Genomic DNA, 21,978 nt, shown 5'->3' with positions numbered 1-21,978 from the left:
CGGCAAAATTGGAAGCAACTGGACTGGTTAATGGATTGAGTGCCTTAGAATGCTTTTTGATTACTTTACAAGTAATGCCCATGTCATGGAACAGATGGGTCTGTTTGCTCTTTTGTTTTTGCTCTGTTTCATCCACTGAACCAATTGTCATCTCCCCCCCTCTCTCTCTCTCTCTCTCTCTCTCTCTCTCTCTCTCTCTCTCTCTCTCTCTCTCTCTTATCTTCTCTTTCTCTCCAGGAATACCACATGCATTGGTTTTTACAGCCTATGAATGATGTGCTTTTATCTCTATGCTCTAACATTGTATATTTATAGTAATAGCTTGTAGATTAGCAACTTTCAATTAGGCCTGTTCTCAACACAGTATTGGAGTATAGGCCTATATGCAGGTCTATGAATGTGAGTGTAGGTAATGTTTTATTCAAGCATTTACAATTTTACTGGATGTTTTTATAATTTGAATATACATTAAAACTTTGTGAAAACGTCACAAATGCTTCATTGACTAAGATTACTGTTGGTAGGCCCTGTTTGTTATCTCATAAAGCCTACACTTAGATGTTAAACGTTAAAATAAGACAATTGACTTCTTATGGATATAAGGCAATAGTTTGACCATCTGTGCGATTGCATACTTTCAAGCCATGGTCTCCTAGGTCTTTAATCAGAGCCTACCCAGACCATAAAGATATTTATAGGCCACACTTCCTCCATTTACATGGTCACAAAATCATAAATGCCATGAAGGGTGCAATTAAGATTTCTGGGCGATAGGCCTATAATAGCTACAATAGCCATATGGCAACCTTCTACTGTAATATTTTGATAGCACTCTGGAAGGACCATACAGCTGAGACAGCCATGGGGAGACACCCTCACTGTATTCGGCCAAGGAGCTTCGCATCTCGCTCATGTTCATGCCTCTAATTCCCATAACACCATGTAGCCTATTTAACCGGATGTTATCACCTATGGCCCGGAAACACTAGCACTCCAAAACGTTGTTTTGAATAATTGGAACATTTCTCTGAATTGGACCACCAGTGTCAATGCTTTCGCAAAACTTTTCAGAATGAAGTGCGTAAGGAAACCCGATGCTGTTTACCGTTTAAATGTCTATGAAATGAATTGTATCAAACACTGAGGCTGTACGATGAGATTATACATTTAGGATTCGTCTCGATAACGATACCGTTAACGATAACGTTAGTTAAAATGAACTTGCTAGCATGGTCAAGCGTGAAACGTTGTGTGTCAATGCTTTTAAAACATTAAGTTAGAATGTATTTTTGAATTTTAGAATGATAGTTTTCCAAATGTCTTGTTTGTTTTAGTTATCATCTCCGAGATTACAAATATCGTGGTTGTTTACGTCATCTTCAGAACTGTAAACGTTAACCTCCTGTTTGTGTGTTGTCTTTAGCCCACTAACCAAAGTGAAATTAATAAATGAGTTGAACGAGAGGGAGGCGAGTCTTGGTGTGAAGGAATCCGTGTCATGGCATTCAGAATACAAAGACAGCGCATGGGTATTCGTAGGTGAGAAAATATGACTACTGCTACAAAACACTACAATTCTCTCATTTGCACAGCTCCTATAGTATCGGGCATCATCTTAGCGCTCTCAAACCTTTCATACCCCGGTAGTAGACACTCAGTCGTGCTAAATTCCAGTTTGTTTCTACACTACTGCCAGATGGTGGCAGTAGAGGTTTTTGTTTATTGTATTTTAATTGACATATAATCCCACTGAGCTGGTGGTGATAGTGGAACACATTTTACTCGTGCCTAATGATGCCTTAAATCATTTTCAACATCAACAGAGGCAGGGGTGTTACAAGGAAATTCTCAGACATTGTAGGTTTTCAAACATACTTTAGATTTATGAACGAAGGCAGTGGTTCTGCTGTTGTGTTCAGTCTTAAGTCTGACACATTTGTGTGTTTTGCAGGTGGTTTTCCTTATGAGCTAACCGAGGGCGATATACTCTGTGTTTTCTCACAGTAAGTGTCATCTCTGTCTTTTCTCTTATTTTTAGTCTTCTCTTTGTGTTTACGTTAAAAAGCATTTTTTTTCTCCTTTTACCTGATATTTTCTTCATCTCCTAGGTATGGAGAAATTGTCAATATTAACCTTGTACGTGACAAGAAGACAGGGAAGTCAAAGGGTTTCTGTTTTATCTGTTATGAGGACCAGAGGAGTACTATCTTAGCTGTGGACAACTTCAATGGCATAAAGGTACAGTTACATTCTGCATTGTTCACACAGCATGTAGTAAGTGTGTAGTAGATGGTTCGTTAGCCAGTGGACTGTAAAGTTCAACAATTTGTTGAACACTATGTTTTGGACCCATGACCCCATTATCCCAAGCTGATGAGCTGTTGGAAGATAGTTATGGAGCTTTAGAAGAAAGAAGGGATGATTGATGGCGTTTTTTTTATCGGTCCCTTGTAGATTAAAGGACGTACCATCCGAGTGGACCATGTTGCTAACTATCGTCCTCCCAAAGACTCAGACGACATTGATGATGTCACAAAAACCTTGCGTGACCAGGGGTGTGCCCCAAAGTTGTCTTCATCCTCATCTGAGTCAGAGGAAGATGATCTTGTTGTGCCCTTGAAGAAGTCAAAGAAAGGTTTGAACAGTTGTTGCTTTTCACCAAATTCTCATGTCTAAAACAGTTGTTTTTGTTATTTCATGTGTTTATTTTGTAGGTACTGTAAACAGAAACTTTACCTGTTTTGAAACACATTTTCAAAAAGCGACATTGACATTGCTGCCCTCCCATTATTACCTATGATTTGATATTACTTTTAAGTGGACATCTATGGGGGTTTTTTTTTTCAACCATTCTAAATTAAGTAGTCACATCTTGACCTCTTTCCATCTCTACTTCAGATAAGAAAGAAAAGAAGAAAAAGAAGAAGGACAAAAAGGAGAAGAAGAAAGAGAAGAGGAAGGTGACTCCTGCGGAGGACAGAAGAGCAGATGAGAACCATCATCATCAACCATCATCGCCATCCACGTCTGTGCCTGTGAAGAAAGAGAGGATGGACGTGGGGTACGAGAAATACGCCAAAAAAGGCCCAACAGACTCTCGACCTCCCAGAGGCGACCCAATGGAACCAGGCACCCACAACGCTAGAGCGAAGGAGAGACAGGAGGGTGGACCTTCCAAGGACTGGCACAGCAGTGACCACAGAGACAGAGAGAAGGGAAGGGTGAAGGAAGAAGACCGTAGGAGAGACTGGTCAAGAGACGGTAGGGCCACTTCACCCAGGGATAGACACAGGATGGATAGAGAAGAAAAGCCAGTGCACCAAGACTCCCGTCCACGTGAAAGCTGGGACAGAGAGCGAGAGAGAGACAGGGAAAGGGACCGAGAGAGAGACTGGGATCGTGACAGAGAGAGAGAGAGGGATCGGGACAGAGAGAGGGAGAGAGAAAGAGAGAGGGACAGAGGGAGAGACAAGGACCGAGACAGAGAGAGGGACAAAAAGTACAGGTGAAAGAGCGATACATGTGGAATCATCACCAATGAATTGCGCTCACTCTAAAAGTGAGCATCTGGGAGATTATGTGCTGTGTTTTCCTCCTCTAGTGCAGGTAATACATGGGACCTCTCCCTTATCATGGACGACTCTACAGTTCTCACGGCTTTTGAACTGTATTGTTTTAGCAGCTGTCTCTCTCTACCATGCATTTGGATGTTGGTGGTTTTGCTTCTGCTTTATCATTTTATGTTTGTGTTTTGCCAATAAGTAAATAACGTCCCTTTGGAAGAAATAATAAAAAAAATGTCATAGCCATGGCAAATTACTTAATTTAATGTGTTAATACATTTCAATTGAAATAGTATCAGTAATTTTAAGGGTGCTTCAGTAGATTACTAAACTGCATTGGGAGAATAGTTGAAACAAGGGAAGAAGGAGAATTTCATGAGAAACAGAGCAGGAAATGGTGTCCACTGATCCTGTTTTGTACTTGTTTGCAATAAGAATTCTAAAAGCATCATCAAACAGTACACAAATGTATCAAATGATCAAGAAAAAGTGGTGTCGGGTATTACTGTGTTAAAGGAACTGGAAGCAAACTCCTATTATATGTAATGGAAAGAATTGCACATCAATACTCTATGATCAAGTCATTATTAAGTCATGATGGCTTGATGGAAGATTGATTGATTTAGCGTTTTTTTATGTAAGATTTTAATGATTTTTAATTCATGCCAGCCAATACAGCACTTCCATGCTGCTAATGTATAACATGTTAATCACAACCATTGCAGTGTTTCCCACAGAATTGATTCTATTTGTGGTGGTAGGTTTGCAGAATTAACTCGAATGCAACAGTTTTTAACAAATTAGTGCAGCGCGGTTATGATTCTAACCAGATTTAAGCACAATTTAGTACAAACCAGGAAAAACATTGTGTGGTGGTCAATGTTGATATTGTGGTGGGCCGCCACAAATAAGTCAATGTATGGGAAACACTGCATTGGACACCACAAAGCAGGACCACCCTTAAGTCCATGACGTTTTGTACCATCTCCCCCATGTGCTGTTTTCTTCCCTAGCCAACTATATTGAAATATTGATTACTGAGACAGTCAAAACTTTTACTTTGACTGCATATGGTTGCTCAGCTTCCGCTTTCGATGTTGGCTTTGAGTTGCAAATGTAAATTGTTGCACTAAGCCTAATGATGAACATATAGAGAAAGAGCATGGATTTTCCATAATTATAAGACTATATATACAGGAAACTATATACACCATTATTAGTGATGAGGCGGCTATTTGTTGGACTAAAAATAATGTGAATCAATTAATACACTGCTTCTATGAAGGTATCCCAATTTAATATTCCTTTGGTTACAAGATGACACAGTGACTGGGGCTCATGGTCTCCGTCTTGTTCCTCGATTTGTTGGAAGTAGCTTGCAAAAGAAAATTCTAGATGGGAAAATCTGAGATTAATTGATGAGAGGTAGACTCTAAAAATACTCTAATAGTAAAGCTAAACATTTTTTTTTTTACGTGCCAGGTCAGTGAGTTGAGGTTTGTACTTAATACACACTTTCATATTTGTTTATTAAATTATTTGCTGCCCCTAAATTATCTTTATATTTTTCACGGGAATGTTTCTGTTTCATCTGTCTGAAATTGATTTGGCTCAAAGTAAGACTGTGTTTGTGTGCAAAAATACCATATTAAATCCATCCATATGATCCCAAAAGGAAGGCCTCAGGCCTCCAGCAGCAGATGAAAATGAAAGCATGTTGAATCTGATTATGAGCAGTTATTTCCACAAAGCTTCAATAAGAACTCTAATGATGAAACATCTTAATTTATTTTGGAGTTTGTAAAAAGATTAGAAATGTGTTTAATCATATTAAAGAACACATTTTAACAGATATTATTAGCATTATAACATGTAATACATATGAAATATTTTATTTGATTTTATTCTAGATAATCTACTCTTGACCTAAGCTTTGTCCCCTATTGTTCGACATGAAGACAGATGCTACAGTTTGGAAAGAGTTGTAACAGTCCATTAATGGACAAATAGTCTTTGCAAGAGGCTTAGCAAAAAGTATGTTATGATTTTCACATTTTTAAAGTGGTTAACAAAATCCAGAATAGAAGTAAGAGGATGGCTCTTCAAAAGACACTGTGCCCACTCCAATACCCTGTTGCCGTACAATGCAGACATAAGAGGTAGGTTCTCCTGGTTTTTGCCATAGAAATACAGGATTCAGGTAAATGCTGTTGGTTCTTAAAATAAGATTGAATTAAATATCAACTATCAAGAGAAGAGATATGAATCTACACATATGGCAGATTGTTATCTTGGCTGTAGCCTGGGTTACAGTGGTAAACTACTGAAAAAGATCCTGATTCATTTCCCTTCATTATGTTTGTATCCATCACCAGCAGCCATCAAACAGCTTCAATTTCTTCAATGTTTATTGTTCAGAGTTGCATTGAGGTCAAAGTGCCCAGCCTCATGTGGCCTTTGGGTTTGGGCTACCCTGCATCAGGGAGGCCGGAGTTGCCTTCCCTGTCGAGTGTCTATGTTGAGGGAATATCTGAGCTCTTAAGGTGGGGTCAGCGACGGAGCAAGATCTGGAGATGGAGACGTGAATGCCCAGTGTCCCTGAGTCTGTGAAGAGGTTGGCCACGGCGGAGTCGAACACCATGCAGTCTGAGTCTGTGACCGCGTTGGCCAGGCCACGCTGGATGGCCCGTGGTGTGGCCTCCCACATGAGACGCCGGCGGTTCCCCCTCAGCTCCAAGCGGTAGACGAAGCCCTCGGCCACCTCGCTCACGCCGACAAACAGCAGAGCGGCAAAGAAGGATGTAGGGCTGCCACGCACCACAGCCTCTTTCTTCACCACCAACACAAACTTCTGTTCAAAACAGGACTGCAGCATTACCGAGTCCACCCTGTCCGGCACGTTGATGTTGCTAATGAGGAAGAGGACCTCCTCACCTTCCTGATCTGTGATGGGCTGATGGGCCTGGATCAGGTGGGGAACTACACTTCCCAGAACCCCTGCCATTGGCAGGACGAGCTGTAGGGGCAAGTACAAGGCTGGAGCTCTGATACCTCCTTCTGGTGGTCTGTGTTTACCAACTGTGACTGGATGCAGCCGACACCTGTAGACTGGATAGATGTAGATGAAGAGGAGGGAGGGAGAGATGGAGGAGGAGGTGAGGAAAAGTGGGATGAAGAGATGCCAGAGGAAAAGATAGAAGATGGGCATTACAGGAGTTGGGGAATAGAGGAGAACAAGAAAATGAGGGGGGATAAAATGAATATGTAACAGAAAGTGGGGCAACCAAGGCCGAGATGGAAGGACGGGGGTGGAGGTGTGTGGGAGTGAGGGAGGAATCAAAGAGGAAGAAAGAGCAGGAACAAAGAAAAATGAAAGACAGAGGAATGTGAGGGGGAGTGTGAAGAATGTCAGATGAAATGAGATTGGAGGAGGAGGAGGACAAGATAAAAAAGAGACATTAGTCAAAAGAGCATGGGGGGATCGCTCATCATCATGTCTCAGATGGCCTGGGCTGATGCCCTAATCCAGACAGCCCCATACATCTAGTATGCCTGTTTCAGGTCACCAAGCATTGGGTGCTCATAGATGTCTGCTTTAGACTTGGGGCGTGCAGCTGTGTGATGTATGTGTTTGTATTTTCATGTCTGTGTGCTTGCATTGACTGTGTGGTGTGTGTGTGTGTGTGTGCATGCACTTGTGTGCTTCTGTTCTTGCATATGTGTGTGGGTGTGTATTTTTTTCGAGGTTGGTATGTACCGGGGCCAATCATTTGAAGATGAATTGTGTGGCTACCCAGTGGGGCTCTCTCCTTGATTATACAGGGAGGGCAATACCAGTGAAGGTCACTCCGATGACTGCACTTCCAGACAGCGCAGCATGTACCTATCTACCATCTCTATGGCCCAATGGAAGCTCACACAGGCATGCTCAGCTTTAAACAAAAAGATATATTATGTGCCAAACAATAGCAATAAATTGGTGCATGTGTGGTTTTCACATGTATTGTGAAATGGTAACCAACCACATGCAATTGGTATATATATGCATATGATTTTCCTTCATGCCAGCATTTTCAGCCAGAGGGAGAAGCATCAGGTAATCCATGTAAAATATATAATAATAAGGTGACTCCATTTTGATAAAGATTCAATTTAAAAACAAATCACTCCGATCAGCAGTGATTTGAAAGTACCCCAAACTAGACAGGTTTAATATCAGTGTTCGTATGCACAGGAGAAAGGGATAAGGACAGGAGAGGTTGGGTACAAACAAAAATAAGATATAGCAGAATGGTGCACTGCAGGTAGGTATTGAACATCCCAAACTAAAGAGGATTATTTAATAAGAGATCCAAGGAATAAAGACTTGCTCTCGCATCAGGAGGCAGGCTAATAAGGAGGGGTTCTGAACCCTGCTGGTGGACTTGAATGGTAAAATGTAGCTTTCTCTGCAACCTTCCAAATGCCAAGATTACACACATTACACACTATTCTTAGTTTGAGGGAGATAAAATAAAAAAAAAAAAACACACATATGCATATTCACTAACTCAGAAACATAACCCGAGTGGATTTCCTAAACAATGAATTTTTTTATAAAAAAAACGAATAATAATCTGAATGGCACATTTTAGGAATTTTTAGGTTTCCATTGAAATCAAATGGTTAAGTTCCTCGCTGTCCATCATGGAGGTAAACTGTAGGTATAATCCAAAATGGTATTTTGGGAATTAAATTATTACACACATAACAGGAAGAAAGTTTTTAGTGCAGTAATCCTGGTCCCAGTTAGTCAATGATAAAACCTCAGCTGTTCTTGGTCAAGGGTGTGTAGTAGGGATGGGGACTAGTATTGTGTGTGTGTGTGTATGTGTGTGTGTGTGTGTGTGTGTCTGTGTTGTACCTTTAATATGTGTGGGTGGTGCAGTAAGTATTTTAATGTAAAATAAACTCTGCAGTTACATGTTTAAAAACTAAAACGGACAGGGAAGATAAACAAGGAGATTGAGAAAAGTTATTTTTGTGTTTTGTGTTACCATACTAAAATTTTGGGGGAAAAAAGCAAACCATTTCCAATATTCTGAATCCCAGATAGTATGGTTTTGCAGCATAACAAATATAATTTAATTCTATATTGTAAGTGGGTACTATGCGTTTCTGCATAAGTAGCATGCAGCTGATTGCGTTGGATAAGCCCTAAATGTATTCGGCTGGAGTTGCTCTGCAGTGGGCTGAGAGACTACGCCAGCCTTGGGGGCCACACTGATGCAGACTCCCGCCCACCACCCACTTAATTATTTACACACTCCTGCATTTTAAGTGGCACAACATCTCCAGTGTATTTAGCTGGTGATGAGATCACCTGTGGGTCAAACATGCCCGTGAACGCTATTTTCGACCTAATTTTTTATTCAAAGAGGAACAAACAACAGGAAACCCAAAGAACTAACAGGACCCATCCTCGTCTGTTATATTGTGGAGGTGGAGATGCCTGTGGGAAATACTGTGGCATGCAAGTAGATGAGACATGAATTTGGCTAAGATGGTCATTATCTAGTGGGATGGTCCTTGATGTTCACAGTGAATTACAAATGGTATATGAAAAGCTAGAGGTCCGAAGCCCTGAAGATTTAGCTCAGAAACTAACGTTACCCACTTTTGCTTCTACCTTAAAAGTTCACTGCCTTGAATAATTAAAAACACACTAGTTTTCCCCTCTACAAATGCACTGTAATGGATACATTGCATTGCAAGCGCACCACACACACAAAGCCTGCATATCTCAAATTCAGTAGTGCTATAGAAACTCTTTCAACAATAAAAACAAAAACAATGCTTGAACATTCTATTTGGTTCCCAATCTACTTCCTCTGCATTAAGATAACATATGGAATGTTAAAACGGAAGCCTTGTGGGGCCAGCTATGATGCTGATAATGGAACTCTCTTGAAAGGGATCATGACATTCTAAGGGTTACATATACATTAGCTGACTACCCCCCACTGCCTTCCCCACCTTAACAAGCTGCACATTTGATTAAGAGTGTGTTCAGCCATTGCTGTGTTCCCCGTCTCCCCAGAGATGGGCTTAGAGCAGACACCATGGCATCACTCCCTTCCCTGAGAGCATGGAACTGCTGTTCCTCAAGGACTAGGCGGAGAGATGGAAATAGAGTGGGTGAGACAGATGCCCTTCCCGAGATGTGAAATCCACACAATAACCACGAAAAGCTAAGCTGAATATGAAGGGTCAGAAAAAAATGTTTTGTGAAGAAATAGTTTTGATTGCTAAAAAGTACTCTGATAAAACATAGGCCTACTGTAGGCTACACTTTATTTCACTTTGACATCTGTAAATGACTATGTAAATGTAATCAGAATAAAGACATCACTCTCCATGGAGTTCCTGGCACTGCCTATGTTTATCCATGACCTCACCTCTTGCTTGGGAAGTCAGGATTTCAGAAAGGTTTGTCAGGGCTTGGTGGATCATTTAGCTAAGATGTGGGACATCAGATGGATAGCAAGGGGACTGGGGGTCTTTGAATGCGAGCAACCTTTGCGTCATGCCACAGCAAGTGCCCAAGCAGACATTAGAAAGACTCTCCATTACTGCCTCTGTAATCAATACCGTCCAGCCACATGTTTTATTCCCCTTCTTTCCCTGTGCTGGACATGGAGCGAGGGAAAGGCTTCCTTAATTAAATTACAGGAGATTGAATGACAGGGAAAATGAACCCATACTATTTATCCAGCCTCTCTCTCTCCCTCTGTCTAGTTTCTTTCTCTAAGCCATTTTACAGATTTAAAGACCGAGTCACCCCAAGACAGACAATCAAGATTAAACAAACTGATTCAAATCTAATTGGTGATGCTAACCATATTGGGCAAGGGCCTGATATCTGAAATGTCTTGTGGATTTTGAGGTCAGGACTACATTAGAAAAGATGTTGGATGATATAACAATGCATCATAATGCAATGCCCTCATGGTTGCATAACAGTGTGGAGAACACATATAAAGTCTGAACTAATGATTACAGCAATAGCCATAAATACAAGTACAAAACATATGTGTAAGCAGATACTCACCTTCCTCCAGGATGAAGGTTTATCGGGACAGATGGGCGGCATGACCTCTGTGACCCCAGTGCTGGTCGTTTGCCAGGCCTCCACGGCCCCATTCTGACACTGGGACCAGCTGAGCAGGCAGGGCCACTGAGGGAGCTTACCCAGCAGAGGAAAACAGGAGGCTGGACACATCATCACCGTACTGTCCCCTTTGGGTTTTTCCCCTATCTCCCCAGGTCAGTGTGTGTCCAATTCCACTTCCTCTTTTCTCTGGTTCTTTTGCTTTTTTATTTTGTCTTCCTCTGTTTTTCTGCCTCTCCTCCTTTCTGATTCTACCTTTTTTTACTTTTTCTCTTTCTTTCCTTCCCGGTTTCTTCCTTTTTCTCTGCCTCTCTCTTACCTCACACACTCGCTAGCAATTTCACACGCCACTGACTCTTTTAACACACCTTAACTCCGCTTACCTTGACAGTGCTGTCAATAAATCCTACTGGGTCATTGAGTCTCTAAGGTCACAAGCAGAGAGCAACATACCAGCATGATTCAACTCCTAAAGGAAGACACATAGCTAGGGTTGAATGACCTGCACTGAGCCTGTGGAGGATGACCACAGTGAGAGAGCCAGTGAGGGTGATTCGGCCATGCTCTCATAAACCAAGGTGAATGTGAAGTCTATTGACCACTAAGTGCTCAGGTTACATGCAACTCGGTATGCGGAAGTGCACATCCACACACACACACACACTCACAATCGCACAGCTTACACTGAAAATTGCACAGAAGCACAGAATATAAAAGATTTCACTTCCTTTGAGGCAATCTGAGTGTACATGTCTACGTATGTGAGCCTATTTGCAAGCAGTGATCGATAGATGCAGCTATCTCTATTTGTCTAGGCATTTGGAATGGACAGCTCTGACTAAGATGCATTGCATAGCTAAGACATTAGCTGCATTGACCGAGACTGCAACCAAAACAGAGGCCACGTGGTCCCTGAGCAGAGAGGTGCCTCGATAGCACCAGCTAACACAGACACATAGCCAGACAGCAAAACAACAGCAGCAACAGGAACTGAACTGAACAGCAAACAGCTCACCAAAGAAACATCAATGTTATTGTCTTGAGGCTTGATGCTCAAAAGCTCTTAGTATGTCACTGTATTCTCCTTAAATAACAAACAGAAATCCCTTTTTCCCCCATCATCATGCTCCATTGTTGGGTGTCAGCAAATAAGCACAACACTGGAGACAAAACAGCATAGAAATCATTTCCATTAATTTGTATTCATGTAAAGCAGTGTAGCTGAGCTCATACTAGAGCATAGTACTCCAAAGTTTGTCTGTGTAAACCACACACACACACTCAAACAACCCAGTAAACAAACAGTAAAAAACAAATAAACTCTCAAACACACACAGAAATATCAGCCAGCAAATCACCTCAAGCAAGATGGATGGACTTCCAAGGAAACACACACACACACACACACACTCAGTGCGCTTACTCCCCTTTCCCGCTCATTCTATTTCCCTCACTCTCTCACTTGTTTTTCCCATCACTCTGTAATTGTTCTCTCCCTCTGCGCCTCTCTATCCCTCAATTCCTATCTATCATTCTCTCTCTCCCTCCATCCTTCTCTTCATCACTCGGGTTTTCTCTCCCTCTCTCTCTCTGCCTCTGCTGTGCTCAGTCCTCTATCGTCTCTTCCGCTCCTCGGCTGGTGAGAGCGAGCGATGGATGTGAGAAAAGCAAAGCGCCAGTCTGGGACTGCAGCACGGCTACAGCACACAACACTGAAGGGGGTGGGGTGTGTGTGCATGTGATGAGAAGGGGGTATTCAAACTGCAACTAAGCCCGCCCCCTCAACACACACAGTCTCTCTCTCTCTCTCTCTCTGACACACACACACCAGGCTTGTGCAAAATTCCAGAATTGAATTGAAACTGGCTCTTAAATTCCAATTCAATTCTTCAATTTCACTTGCATTTCAATTGAGGTAGCAACCAGGAAGCAGAATTGCAATTCGAATTGTGCACAACCCTGACACACACACACCACTCTATCTCTCTCACAGTCACACGCATGCATGCACACACATACACACTCTCTCTTACACACACGCACACACACACACACACACACACACACACACACACACACATCCATCTCCTGCTTTTTTGTCATGGTCCTCTTATCTCCCTTATTTTCCCTCTATCTCGGCCCCCCTCTGGCTTCCTTATTTCTCACCCGGCAGTGAGAGCGGATTCCATCTCCTCTTTCATGTCCCCCTCTCCAAAATGCTCTCCGTCTCTCTGATCTCTCGCTATGGAATGCAAATGAGATGCCTTATGGAAATGATTGGACCTGGATGGGCAGTAGGAATGTGTGTTGAATGTATGCGTGTGTGGGAGAGAGAGGTTTAGGACAACAACATTAGTTATGCTGAACAGAACTACACAGCAGAACACACACACACACACACACACACACACACACGCGCACACACGCGCACACACACACACACACTCATACACATACAGTATGTGTGTTGTCAAGGGAATAGCTTCAAAGAAACAGCATCTGGTGACTGATGTAAACAACATGAGACTTAAAGTGTCCATTGCAGCACTGCCAGCAGCCATTGTACTTCCCCATTGGAGATGGTCTCCTGAATTTCTGCTTCGTTCTGCTTTCTGCTCTCCCTTCCCTGCCATCCTCCTCCTCTTACCTTCACTGCCCTCCAGCCAGGGGCACAGGATGAGCCCTCTGCACTGAGCCATTCTTCCTCAGCAACACTCTATCAGCAGTTGGCTCATCCTCGCTGCCTAAGAGAAAGGGCAGAGCACCCTTCACTGCATCCCAAACACCCTTCCTCCCCCAGGGGAAGGAGAGGGAGGAGAGGAGAGAGTGTGTGAGAGGGAGATAGACAGAAGGAGAATTTGTGGAAAGACAAAGAGAAAGTGACGATAGAGGGAATTAGTGTGTGGGGGGGGGGTATTGAGAATATGGGAGAAAGAGAGAAAAAAAAACATCTTGGCTAGCTATTTATAGTCCTTGTGGGGACTGACAATACAAAGAGTACGGGGGGGCCAGATGTGGCACAAACACACACACACGCACTCATGCAAATACACAAGCCGCCCCCATCACACGCACACACATCTTGCAACAAATGTACCTGAGACAAACACTTGACTCGGGCATCATAGGGACTGTTCTTGAGCTCAAACAGGGCTACAAGACCCCATTTAAAGCCCAATGATTAATGATGATGCTGTGAAGTGTGAAGCAATGGGGATATGGGGAGGGCAGAGGAAAATGCAGGAGAGAGAGAGAGAGAGAGAGAGAGAGAGAGAGAGAGAGAGAGAGAGGGAGAGAGAGAGAGCAGGAATGAGAGAGAGACAGAAGAGAGAGAGAGAGAGAGAGAGAGAGAGAGAGAGAGAGAGAGAGAGAGAGGCAGGAATGAGAGAGAGACAGGAATGAGAGAGAGACAGAAGAGAGAGAGAGAGAGAGAGAGAGAGAGAGAGAGAGAGAGAGAGAGAGAGAGAGAGAGAGAGCCCTAAAATCCGGGCAATTCAATTAGCCACTGAGTGTATAGGATTTATGGTGCAGTGAGGAGTGATGGCCGCCTCCTCTCTCCCCTGTGTTTTAATGGTTTCCCCCTCCGAGAGACACACTGGAGGGTGAACCCAGCTGATTCAGCAGAAAGCACATGGAGACAACACCTGGAGCTCAGCCCAGGTGGAGCTCAGGCATTTTCACAATCACGCTGGGCTGGCCCATACGGCTACGGTCACGCAATCAATGCAGCATGCGTTGGGTCCATTGAAAATCAGCTTACCCTCTCTCCAGCTCAAAAACACATACATTTAGCTCAGCCTCTTGCTCTCACACATACACACACACACTCACACGCATGCACACTCACACACTCATTTTAAGGATTAATGCATTAGTGTGATGATCAATACTTAAAAGCCTGTAACAGGAGAGATGTAGAGATCTGATTTGAAGCTCAGCCCAATTCCCCAAAGCCCCCTCTGCTTTGAGAGGAGGGTGGGTGTACGTGTCCATCATCTACGTACCGCACCATGCAGCACCTAAGTGTGACACAACAGAGACTAATCTAAGGTTGGAATGAGGCCAGCATGCGCATATTGCTCATATCTGCAAACACCCGCACAGAGACTAAGATGAAATTTCACATGAATGTAAAAAGGGTTATACAAAGATAAATAAGAATTAAATAGGTTGTAGAAACAAGCAACATAGTGCCAATGTCTTCCTTCTCAGTTAAAAAAGCATTTGTTTTGCTCAAGCAGCTTTAATGGTTGCCATAGTGACATGCCACAGGAACAGTGTGTGCATAATCTCTAGCCAGCACTCGTAGCCGACATGATGCATTTCAAAATGTTTCCAGGATGATCCTCGTAATGAGCTAGTTCCAGACACTCACAGCCTGAACTTGGTAAACATAATTAGATGGATAACTATAGGTAGACTAGATTCTAGTGCTCCATTCTAAAATCATTGGTCAGAGTGCTCTGTCAGGAAACTGAGGACACGTTCAGTAATTCTCCATCAGGTGAGCAATATCAAGCACTCTATCATCAGCCACGCTTGATTTCTGAAGGAAAATCATTCCAGCTTCAATGAAATTGATGTGTGAATGTCAACTGAAGTCTGAATGTTTCAGTGTGGCTTGTCACAAGGTTTATATTTTGATGTGCTGAGTGGTCAACACTAACAACCTAATAACATAAGGTCAAATGGCAATTTATTTTTTAGAACACCATCCCCAAACTCAATTGCAATAACCGTAAAAAATAAAGTGATATTTATTTAGCATTTCTATAGCTTTTCACCTTCTGTGTAAGACAATTTGCTGGTTTGTATCAATTTAAAGAAAATGCTTACTTGGCCTAAACTGTAATAACCTGTCAGTGACATAACAGGTATATTGTTGTCAATTCTTCCACACAGGCTTCAGCCAAACTCCAAGTCATGCAATATCAACCATACTGTTGGTCAATCGATAATGTGTAACAAAAGCCAATGACAAAAGCTGACCAAATGCTTTCCTTTACACCGTTTTTGTAATGTAAAATTCTGTCCATGATATAATAAGTCATAGCTTATTAGGCCTTTAATACCAAACCAATGATGGAATAATCTACCACTGCTGTTTTTAAACACTCTTTGTCTTATTACATATAAAGGCTTTGATTGTTCTGTGCATGCATGTTACACACAATTTCACTATGATTTTAAACATCTTTGTATCAGCAGTAAATTATTTAAAGCGGGCCTCTGAAGTTTATCTCAAGGGCATTTCACTGTGGCAATGACACCCAGAGTGAATTTTAGGCCCATTAGAAATCAAGATAACACTGGGGATATGCTAGTGAAACCTTCACTGTCCTTCCCAATCAAAATACAAGCAAAACATTTAAAGTAACCTTGGATAGTACCAAATGGGCAATAATTTCTTGTGCTTTATGTGTCATTTGAGAGTGTCCATACGCAATAGGAGCTGTGATTTGCAAGTGTACCAATGTCCACTAGAGGGCAATATAAATTAACAAAACAAAACTCACTAGAATGATTTCCAGAAGACACAATAATTCCAATAAAACATATATACAGGTTTGAGCTTCACATACTGTATCGGTTATTTCCAAAAGTTCAGTAGTATTCTTCTGTGCAGACAAGTCCATTTGACATACCGGTGCATTATGTTCACCTGGGTGAACCACACCTGTGAACAGAGACAGCAGCAATCCAACACTGGATTAGAACTTGAATTCCCTTAACCCTCTAGCAATCACTGAGCACCTGATAATCTGTCAACTGTAAACCTGCAGTGAACCATCTACATTTGTAGCCACGTGATAGGCATTTAAACAGAGCAGTTTTAACATCAGTGTTCAGTATATCATGATTCTGTGATATGATGCCAGCAGTAAAATGAAAGGGTTCAATTTTTGTACTTCTTATTCATTCAATAAGTGATTGACACAGTGTCAACACTGAAGCATTTTACTGAGTTAAGAGCAGCCATACTTCAAACATTTGTGACTGCAAGCTCATACTGATATCTTTTAACAATCCACACAGAAATGAATTCCTGTGTTATGTGATAAAAAAACAATGTGCATGAATCTCTATTGTTCAAAAGCAAATAACCAGACAAAAATTATATTTTTGGTTATTTATATTCCATTACAGACACTGATCCTACACCGTGTGAAAATGACAAAATGAAGAGTCAATAAAAAGACCACACAAACCTTAAGATAAAATTTCTTTCACTTTCATAATTCGAGAGGCCACTTTCGTTCTTACAAGACAATGACAAGAATAAGGGTCTGGGTCATACAGGAGGTAACAGTCTGCTACTCTACACACTGGGCCCCAAAGCTAACTGAACCTGCCTTAACATTCACTGAAGCTCGTGTGGCTTTAATGATAGAAAACCACTAAGTCTGGCCTCCCCATGACCTTTTACAGAGACTTGCTGTGGTTATACAGCCAGATGCTGACAACTTATACCTTGAGAACTTTGTGTTCAAACACAATTCTTAGTTTTGAGACTTAAAGTCTGGAAACCCTTGGTTTAAAACAGCCTGCCTATCAGGTCCATTGGATTATTCATAGAAGTGCTGTTTATAATACAGCAGAATATAGTCCTTGGCCTTGATGAGGATTTGATTTGATAGGGACAAATTAATGAATAGTTATAAAATCAGTTCAAAGTTAAAATCTTCCACAGTAAAAACTAAAAAAGCTATACAACACATCACATAAAAGCAACAGATCAAAGAATTCAACTGAATCTTGATCAAAGAAAAGATCAGTCGTACTCATACCACAGGGATAACACCCTTAGACACTGAGCTGAAAGGTGCTTGCGTGAAAAACATGTTGCAATTTCTCCTAACTGCTTATGGTAGTTGCTGAAGATTAACCAGCCCAGTCTGTATGATCAGCCATTGACTTCACTACGAGGTAGAAAACTACAAACAAGGGTTCCCAGACCACATGAACACTGAAGCTGTGGTGTGGCAGAGCCAGGCTTGGTGCTATAGGTCCTGCATCACAGTCAGTCACCAATGTCCACCAATGTTGTAGCTAGAGCATGTCTCACAGCTACAGTGCCAGCACGCCATTGAACCAGGCAGTGACACTGTTGAGGGGTGAGGCGGTTGCTATGGATCCCGCAGTCCTTGGAACAAGCTGCTCAGGCAGTAACAGTGCTAGCAGTCCACTGAGCTGGTTCATGTTAGCCGTCTAGTGCAGTCCACTGGGCTCTCGTCTCTTTGCTGATATACCTGTCGTCCACACTCAAGGCAGCCAGAGTCAAACATGGACAATTCTGAGCCATCCTAGCAATATGGAACATGTTGCTAAGGTGGGAAGGTGATGACGGTTATGGTTTCCTTGGTTTCAGTTTGTTGTGGACGAGTGCTGTCACCATCCATGAAGCCTGTTGGGGGGTTGCCGGTTCTGTAGTATTGGACACCTTCTGTCTGGAATGAGCACCTTCGCTCAGGAAACCATTAGTTGGCACAGAGTCAGGTTGCCGTGGCTACAGCGCGGGCCGGCCGTTGAGTTTGTCGTGCATGAGCGTCATGGCGCCGCTGGCGAAGTCGCGCAGCACCTGCACGGTGTCGCGCTGCAGCCGCAGCGACTCGCTCATGAACTCCTGCTGCGTCTCGGCCAGCTGCTGCACCGACTCGGCCAGCAGCTCCAGCGAGCGCGACACCGTCTCCAGCAGCGCGTTGCTCATGTGCTGCTCCTCCACGCTCATCACCGCCGCCCGGCTCACGTCCATGCCGCACACGGCCACGGCACTGCCACCGCCCGCGCGGTCCCGGTCGGCAGGTCGGACGCTGAGGGAGGGCGCAGAGGTCGGAGGTTGAGGAGGAGGCGGAACTGTCGAAGAGGAAGAGGGAGGGGGGAAAAGGGACGTCTCGGAGCGGTGCACGGCCCCAACGCTAGTGTTGCTGTTGTTGTTGTTGGCACTGGCACTGGCAGTGGGAGTTGGGGTTGAAGTGGACAGGCGTGAGGTGTTGGCCTGGTCATCTTCCAAGTCCGCCTGCTGGTTACTGTCTGAAGGGGTAAAGAAAGGAACAGGACAGGAGATGTGGTGTGTTAGGTGTTACTGTGTTACTATCACCCATCAATATGAAATTGTCAGCAAGATACCTTCAAAAAGTCTGTGCTACTCACCTTCTGTAAAAGGCATTTCAAAACTCATTTCAAACGACGTATCTCCTGAAATGAAGAAGATAGAATATCTAATTATCCAATCATGTACTCTATGTGTCCATGGACAATACAGCATGTTAAAATATTAGCCCAAAGTGACTGAAACCACTTTGCTTTACTGTCTAGTTATTAGCCAGGTATCCAAGGGTACTGACATTTGCCAAGTTCACAGCTTTGGTAAAAAATGCCTCTTCCCTAATGGTGTCTGTGTGGTCGTTAGCATTCCTGTGATGATGTGAAACTTTTTGCCAAACTGGTTCCCCTGGTATGCTTAAAAGGTAGAGAATATCTGGCAGTTATATCAGTGAAAGCTCTGAGGATGAAAAGCTTGTCGGCAAGAAATTAAAGAGACCAGTGTTCTTTATGGATGAACAGAGACATGTTAGAGATCTTTGGTGTGCTTACAGCTAATCACAACTAAAGCCTCATTACAAACCAGGAGCAAGAAGAGAGAAAAAAGCTTCACAGGCAATCACAGAGATAAACTTGGGAAAAACTGGGGCCACTGTAAAACGCAACCACTCACCAGAGCTATCAAATAAAGAATTGCCTTCAGTGTTGTCGTCTTTTGAACCTGGCAGTGGTGGTGGCGGTGGCGTAGTCATGGAGGAAGTGGAAGGCACAGATGTGGATGCAGATGTTTCAAATGGGGGTGGCATGGTGGAGGGTGAGTCCAGGGCACTTGTACCCACCCCTCTGTCCCCTTCCCCTGCTTCAGGCGAGCAGTGCAGGGAGCCCATCCCCGCTATGTCCATGTCCATATCATCATCATCCTCCCCTGGCCCGTCCTCTTCCTCACCCAAACCGATTGCCGCACTGTTGCCATTTCCGTTGCTACTGTTACTGGGCCGTTGTCCACCCTGCTTGTTGTCCAACTCTAAGATATTGCAGATGATGTTCTCTGTGGGAGTGAACTCGCGCAGGAAGCGCCTCTTTGGCAAGCTTGTGACCCTTGAGCGGATGCCTGCCACTTTGCGCTTGGTGTCACACTTCATGTCTGACCACTTCTTGATGACCTCTGTGACCTCGCGCTCACACTCGCCGATCTCATTGATGCGAGCGGTGATCTCCGCCCAGGTGCGTTTCTTCACAGATGACGGCACACCATAGTTAAACTTGCCTGGGGAAATCATATGTTTGTCACATTTTATTACTTGGCAGATTCTTTAGTCCACCATCTTACATTTGAGGTTCAATGCATGCATGCATGCATGCAAACAATTAAACACATGACAACACAAAATAGGACATATGGCAAATGTATGTATTTATGTATGTATAAGTATGTATTTCATTCACTGCAAGCTTTGTACAATGAGTGCATGACAGACCATGTTTTTAGCATTTCTCATTAAATCAAAGTAACTTTGAGCACCCACCAACAACAATGTGGCGGTTCTTGCGGACCTCATCCAGGAGGATGTGCACCTCACTGAAAGTGAAGCGAGCTTTCCTTTTTTTTGAAGCGCACGGCCACACCATCCTTGTCGATAAAAACTGGCGGTGATGTAGAGGATGTCATCCTCCCCCATCAAACTGACACAGACCTATAGAATAGTCCTGTGTGGACACATCAATTAAAAAGACAGTTTAGGACTAAAAGCCTGCCTTAATTATGACAAAAATACATACATATTTAATTGAAAATAAAAATGTGTGGTGGACTTTTAACATTAACATATGGTATTTCAAGACACAATATGTCTGTACAAACACACCACACAATCCCACTCAAATACACACACAGAGAGAGTGGGTAATTGAAATGTGGAGACGGAGATGTACTGACAGATACATGTGCAAATATGTAGTCTGTAATAATACGATTCACCACAGGTACAGTAATTACATTTGGCGAAATGGTACAGATTCCTATGTTTCACCAATGGACAGACTTCGTGAGTTGTATGATACAACTGAGCACGCCCACTTTATCAGAGATGCATTTTTCCCCCTCCGACAAGCGAGCTACATCTTCCAGTAGGCTATGATGGTAACGTTTACATTAGATTAATTTTGATCTGGTGCTAACGTGTTATGTATAGACTAATGCGAGCTAACTCTAGTTTCTATCACTAATCGAACATTTTCTGCACTGATGATGGTTCAGCAGGACAGAGTTAACTGTTACATCTTAATATGTTCCTATGTACCACCTCGTTTCTGTGCATGCTTTGACCATGTGCACTAGTCAACCTATTCATCCTCTGTATGCCTTTAGTGTTTGAAAAAAGGACCACTGGTGGATTTCCATAATGGTAATGGATAGCTAGAAACTTTGCTAACATTAATGCTAGCTATCGTTAATATTAGCTATCATTAATATGGTAATGGATAGCTAGTAACTTAGCTAACATTAATGCTAGCCATCATTAATATTAGCAATGTATTTTAAAAAAAGAATTCACGTGAACATTGAAAATTGATTGCTTCATCGGCGAATGCAATGATATCGGTATATTTGTCTGCCAAACACGCAGTACAACGACGCAATTGTACTCGCATGCTCATGATTACGATTGGCTTTCGATATCTTCGTCGTTGCCCTAGTTCTGGTAGAATGGCACAAAGCAAGCGTTAGCTAGCTACTAGCTACCTACCTACCTACCCACTGTCATTAAACCCGGAACGCACATGTACGTAGACTCCTCAAGTGTACAGCCTAAAGTCAGGAAACATCCACTAACTGTCAAGACATAATAAAGTGATCTAAATGATCGTTAAGCACCGTGAGTGTACCTTCAATACGGAGCTTTTCGTGTTCCTTGTGCTGCGGACGGATATCCAGAAACTTCGTACAGTCGGGTGTAGCAACGTTGCGCAGACTCCGTGTGCCTTTCCTCCGTCCATGTTGCTGGATGATGCTGTAGTACCGACTATGGCCACTACCTTCGAGTCGAGGCGCTGTTTGTCTTCTCCCCCACCTTCTTACTGAGAGGTTAGTTGGTAGCTGAGGTACTGAGATACTGAGGTAGCTACCACACAGCTCTCTCCCACCCACCAATCTCACTGATTTTATTACATTTGTTACTACAAGACAAAGCACAATGTTATAACCTCTTGTCAAGTTTCAAG

General features: G+C 42.9%; 3 protein-coding genes across 4 annotated transcripts; 1 reads left to right on the top strand and 2 right to left on the bottom strand.

Annotated features, from left to right (window-relative positions):
• The first annotated feature begins 897 nt into the window (after positions 1-897).
• On the top strand, positions 898-3,824 carry rbmx2 (RNA binding motif protein X-linked 2). Its single transcript, XM_048237969.1, has 6 exons — positions 898-1,077; positions 1,424-1,539; positions 1,952-2,003; positions 2,109-2,238; positions 2,455-2,635; positions 2,899-3,824. Exons 1-6 carry the CDS (start codon positions 1,073-1,075, stop codon positions 3,507-3,509), a joined length of 1,095 nt encoding a protein of 364 aa, XP_048093926.1. The 5' UTR covers positions 898-1,072; the 3' UTR covers positions 3,510-3,824.
• A 1,510-nt stretch (positions 3,825-5,334) lies between these two features.
• siah2l (seven in absentia homolog 2 (Drosophila)-like) lies at positions 5,335-12,425 on the bottom strand. 2 transcript variants are annotated; one of them, XM_048237971.1, is made up of 2 exons: positions 10,654-12,425; positions 5,335-6,671 (listed from the first exon to the last, which is right to left on the bottom strand). In XM_048237971.1, the coding sequence occupies exon 2, from the start codon at positions 6,565-6,567 to the stop codon at positions 6,010-6,012; it is 558 nt and encodes a 185-aa protein (XP_048093928.1). In that variant the 5' UTR covers positions 6,568-6,671; positions 10,654-12,425; the 3' UTR covers positions 5,335-6,009. The 2 variants fall into 2 exon arrangements, with proteins under 2 accessions (XP_048093928.1, XP_048093927.1); XM_048237970.1 differs by having other exon boundaries at positions 5,335-6,664.
• A 3,021-nt stretch (positions 12,426-15,446) lies between these two features.
• Positions 15,447-20,459, bottom strand: zgc:153990 (uncharacterized protein LOC768125 homolog). Its single transcript, XM_048237842.1, is given in 5 exon segments — positions 15,447-18,744; positions 18,865-18,909; positions 19,430-20,023; positions 20,283-20,364; positions 20,366-20,459. Coding segments are annotated over 5 exon segments (1,305 nt in total). The 5' UTR covers positions 20,426-20,459; the 3' UTR covers positions 15,447-18,220.
• Between the last annotated feature and the right edge of the window lie 1,519 nt (positions 20,460-21,978).

This window comes from Alosa alosa, chromosome 2, assembly GCF_017589495.1.
Source record: "Alosa alosa isolate M-15738 ecotype Scorff River chromosome 2, AALO_Geno_1.1, whole genome shotgun sequence".
In the NCBI taxonomy this organism is placed as follows: Eukaryota; Metazoa; Chordata; class Actinopteri; order Clupeiformes; family Clupeidae; genus Alosa; species Alosa alosa.
Note: the sequence above shows the minus strand (reverse complement) of the source record. Positions and strands in the feature narration are given on the sequence as shown.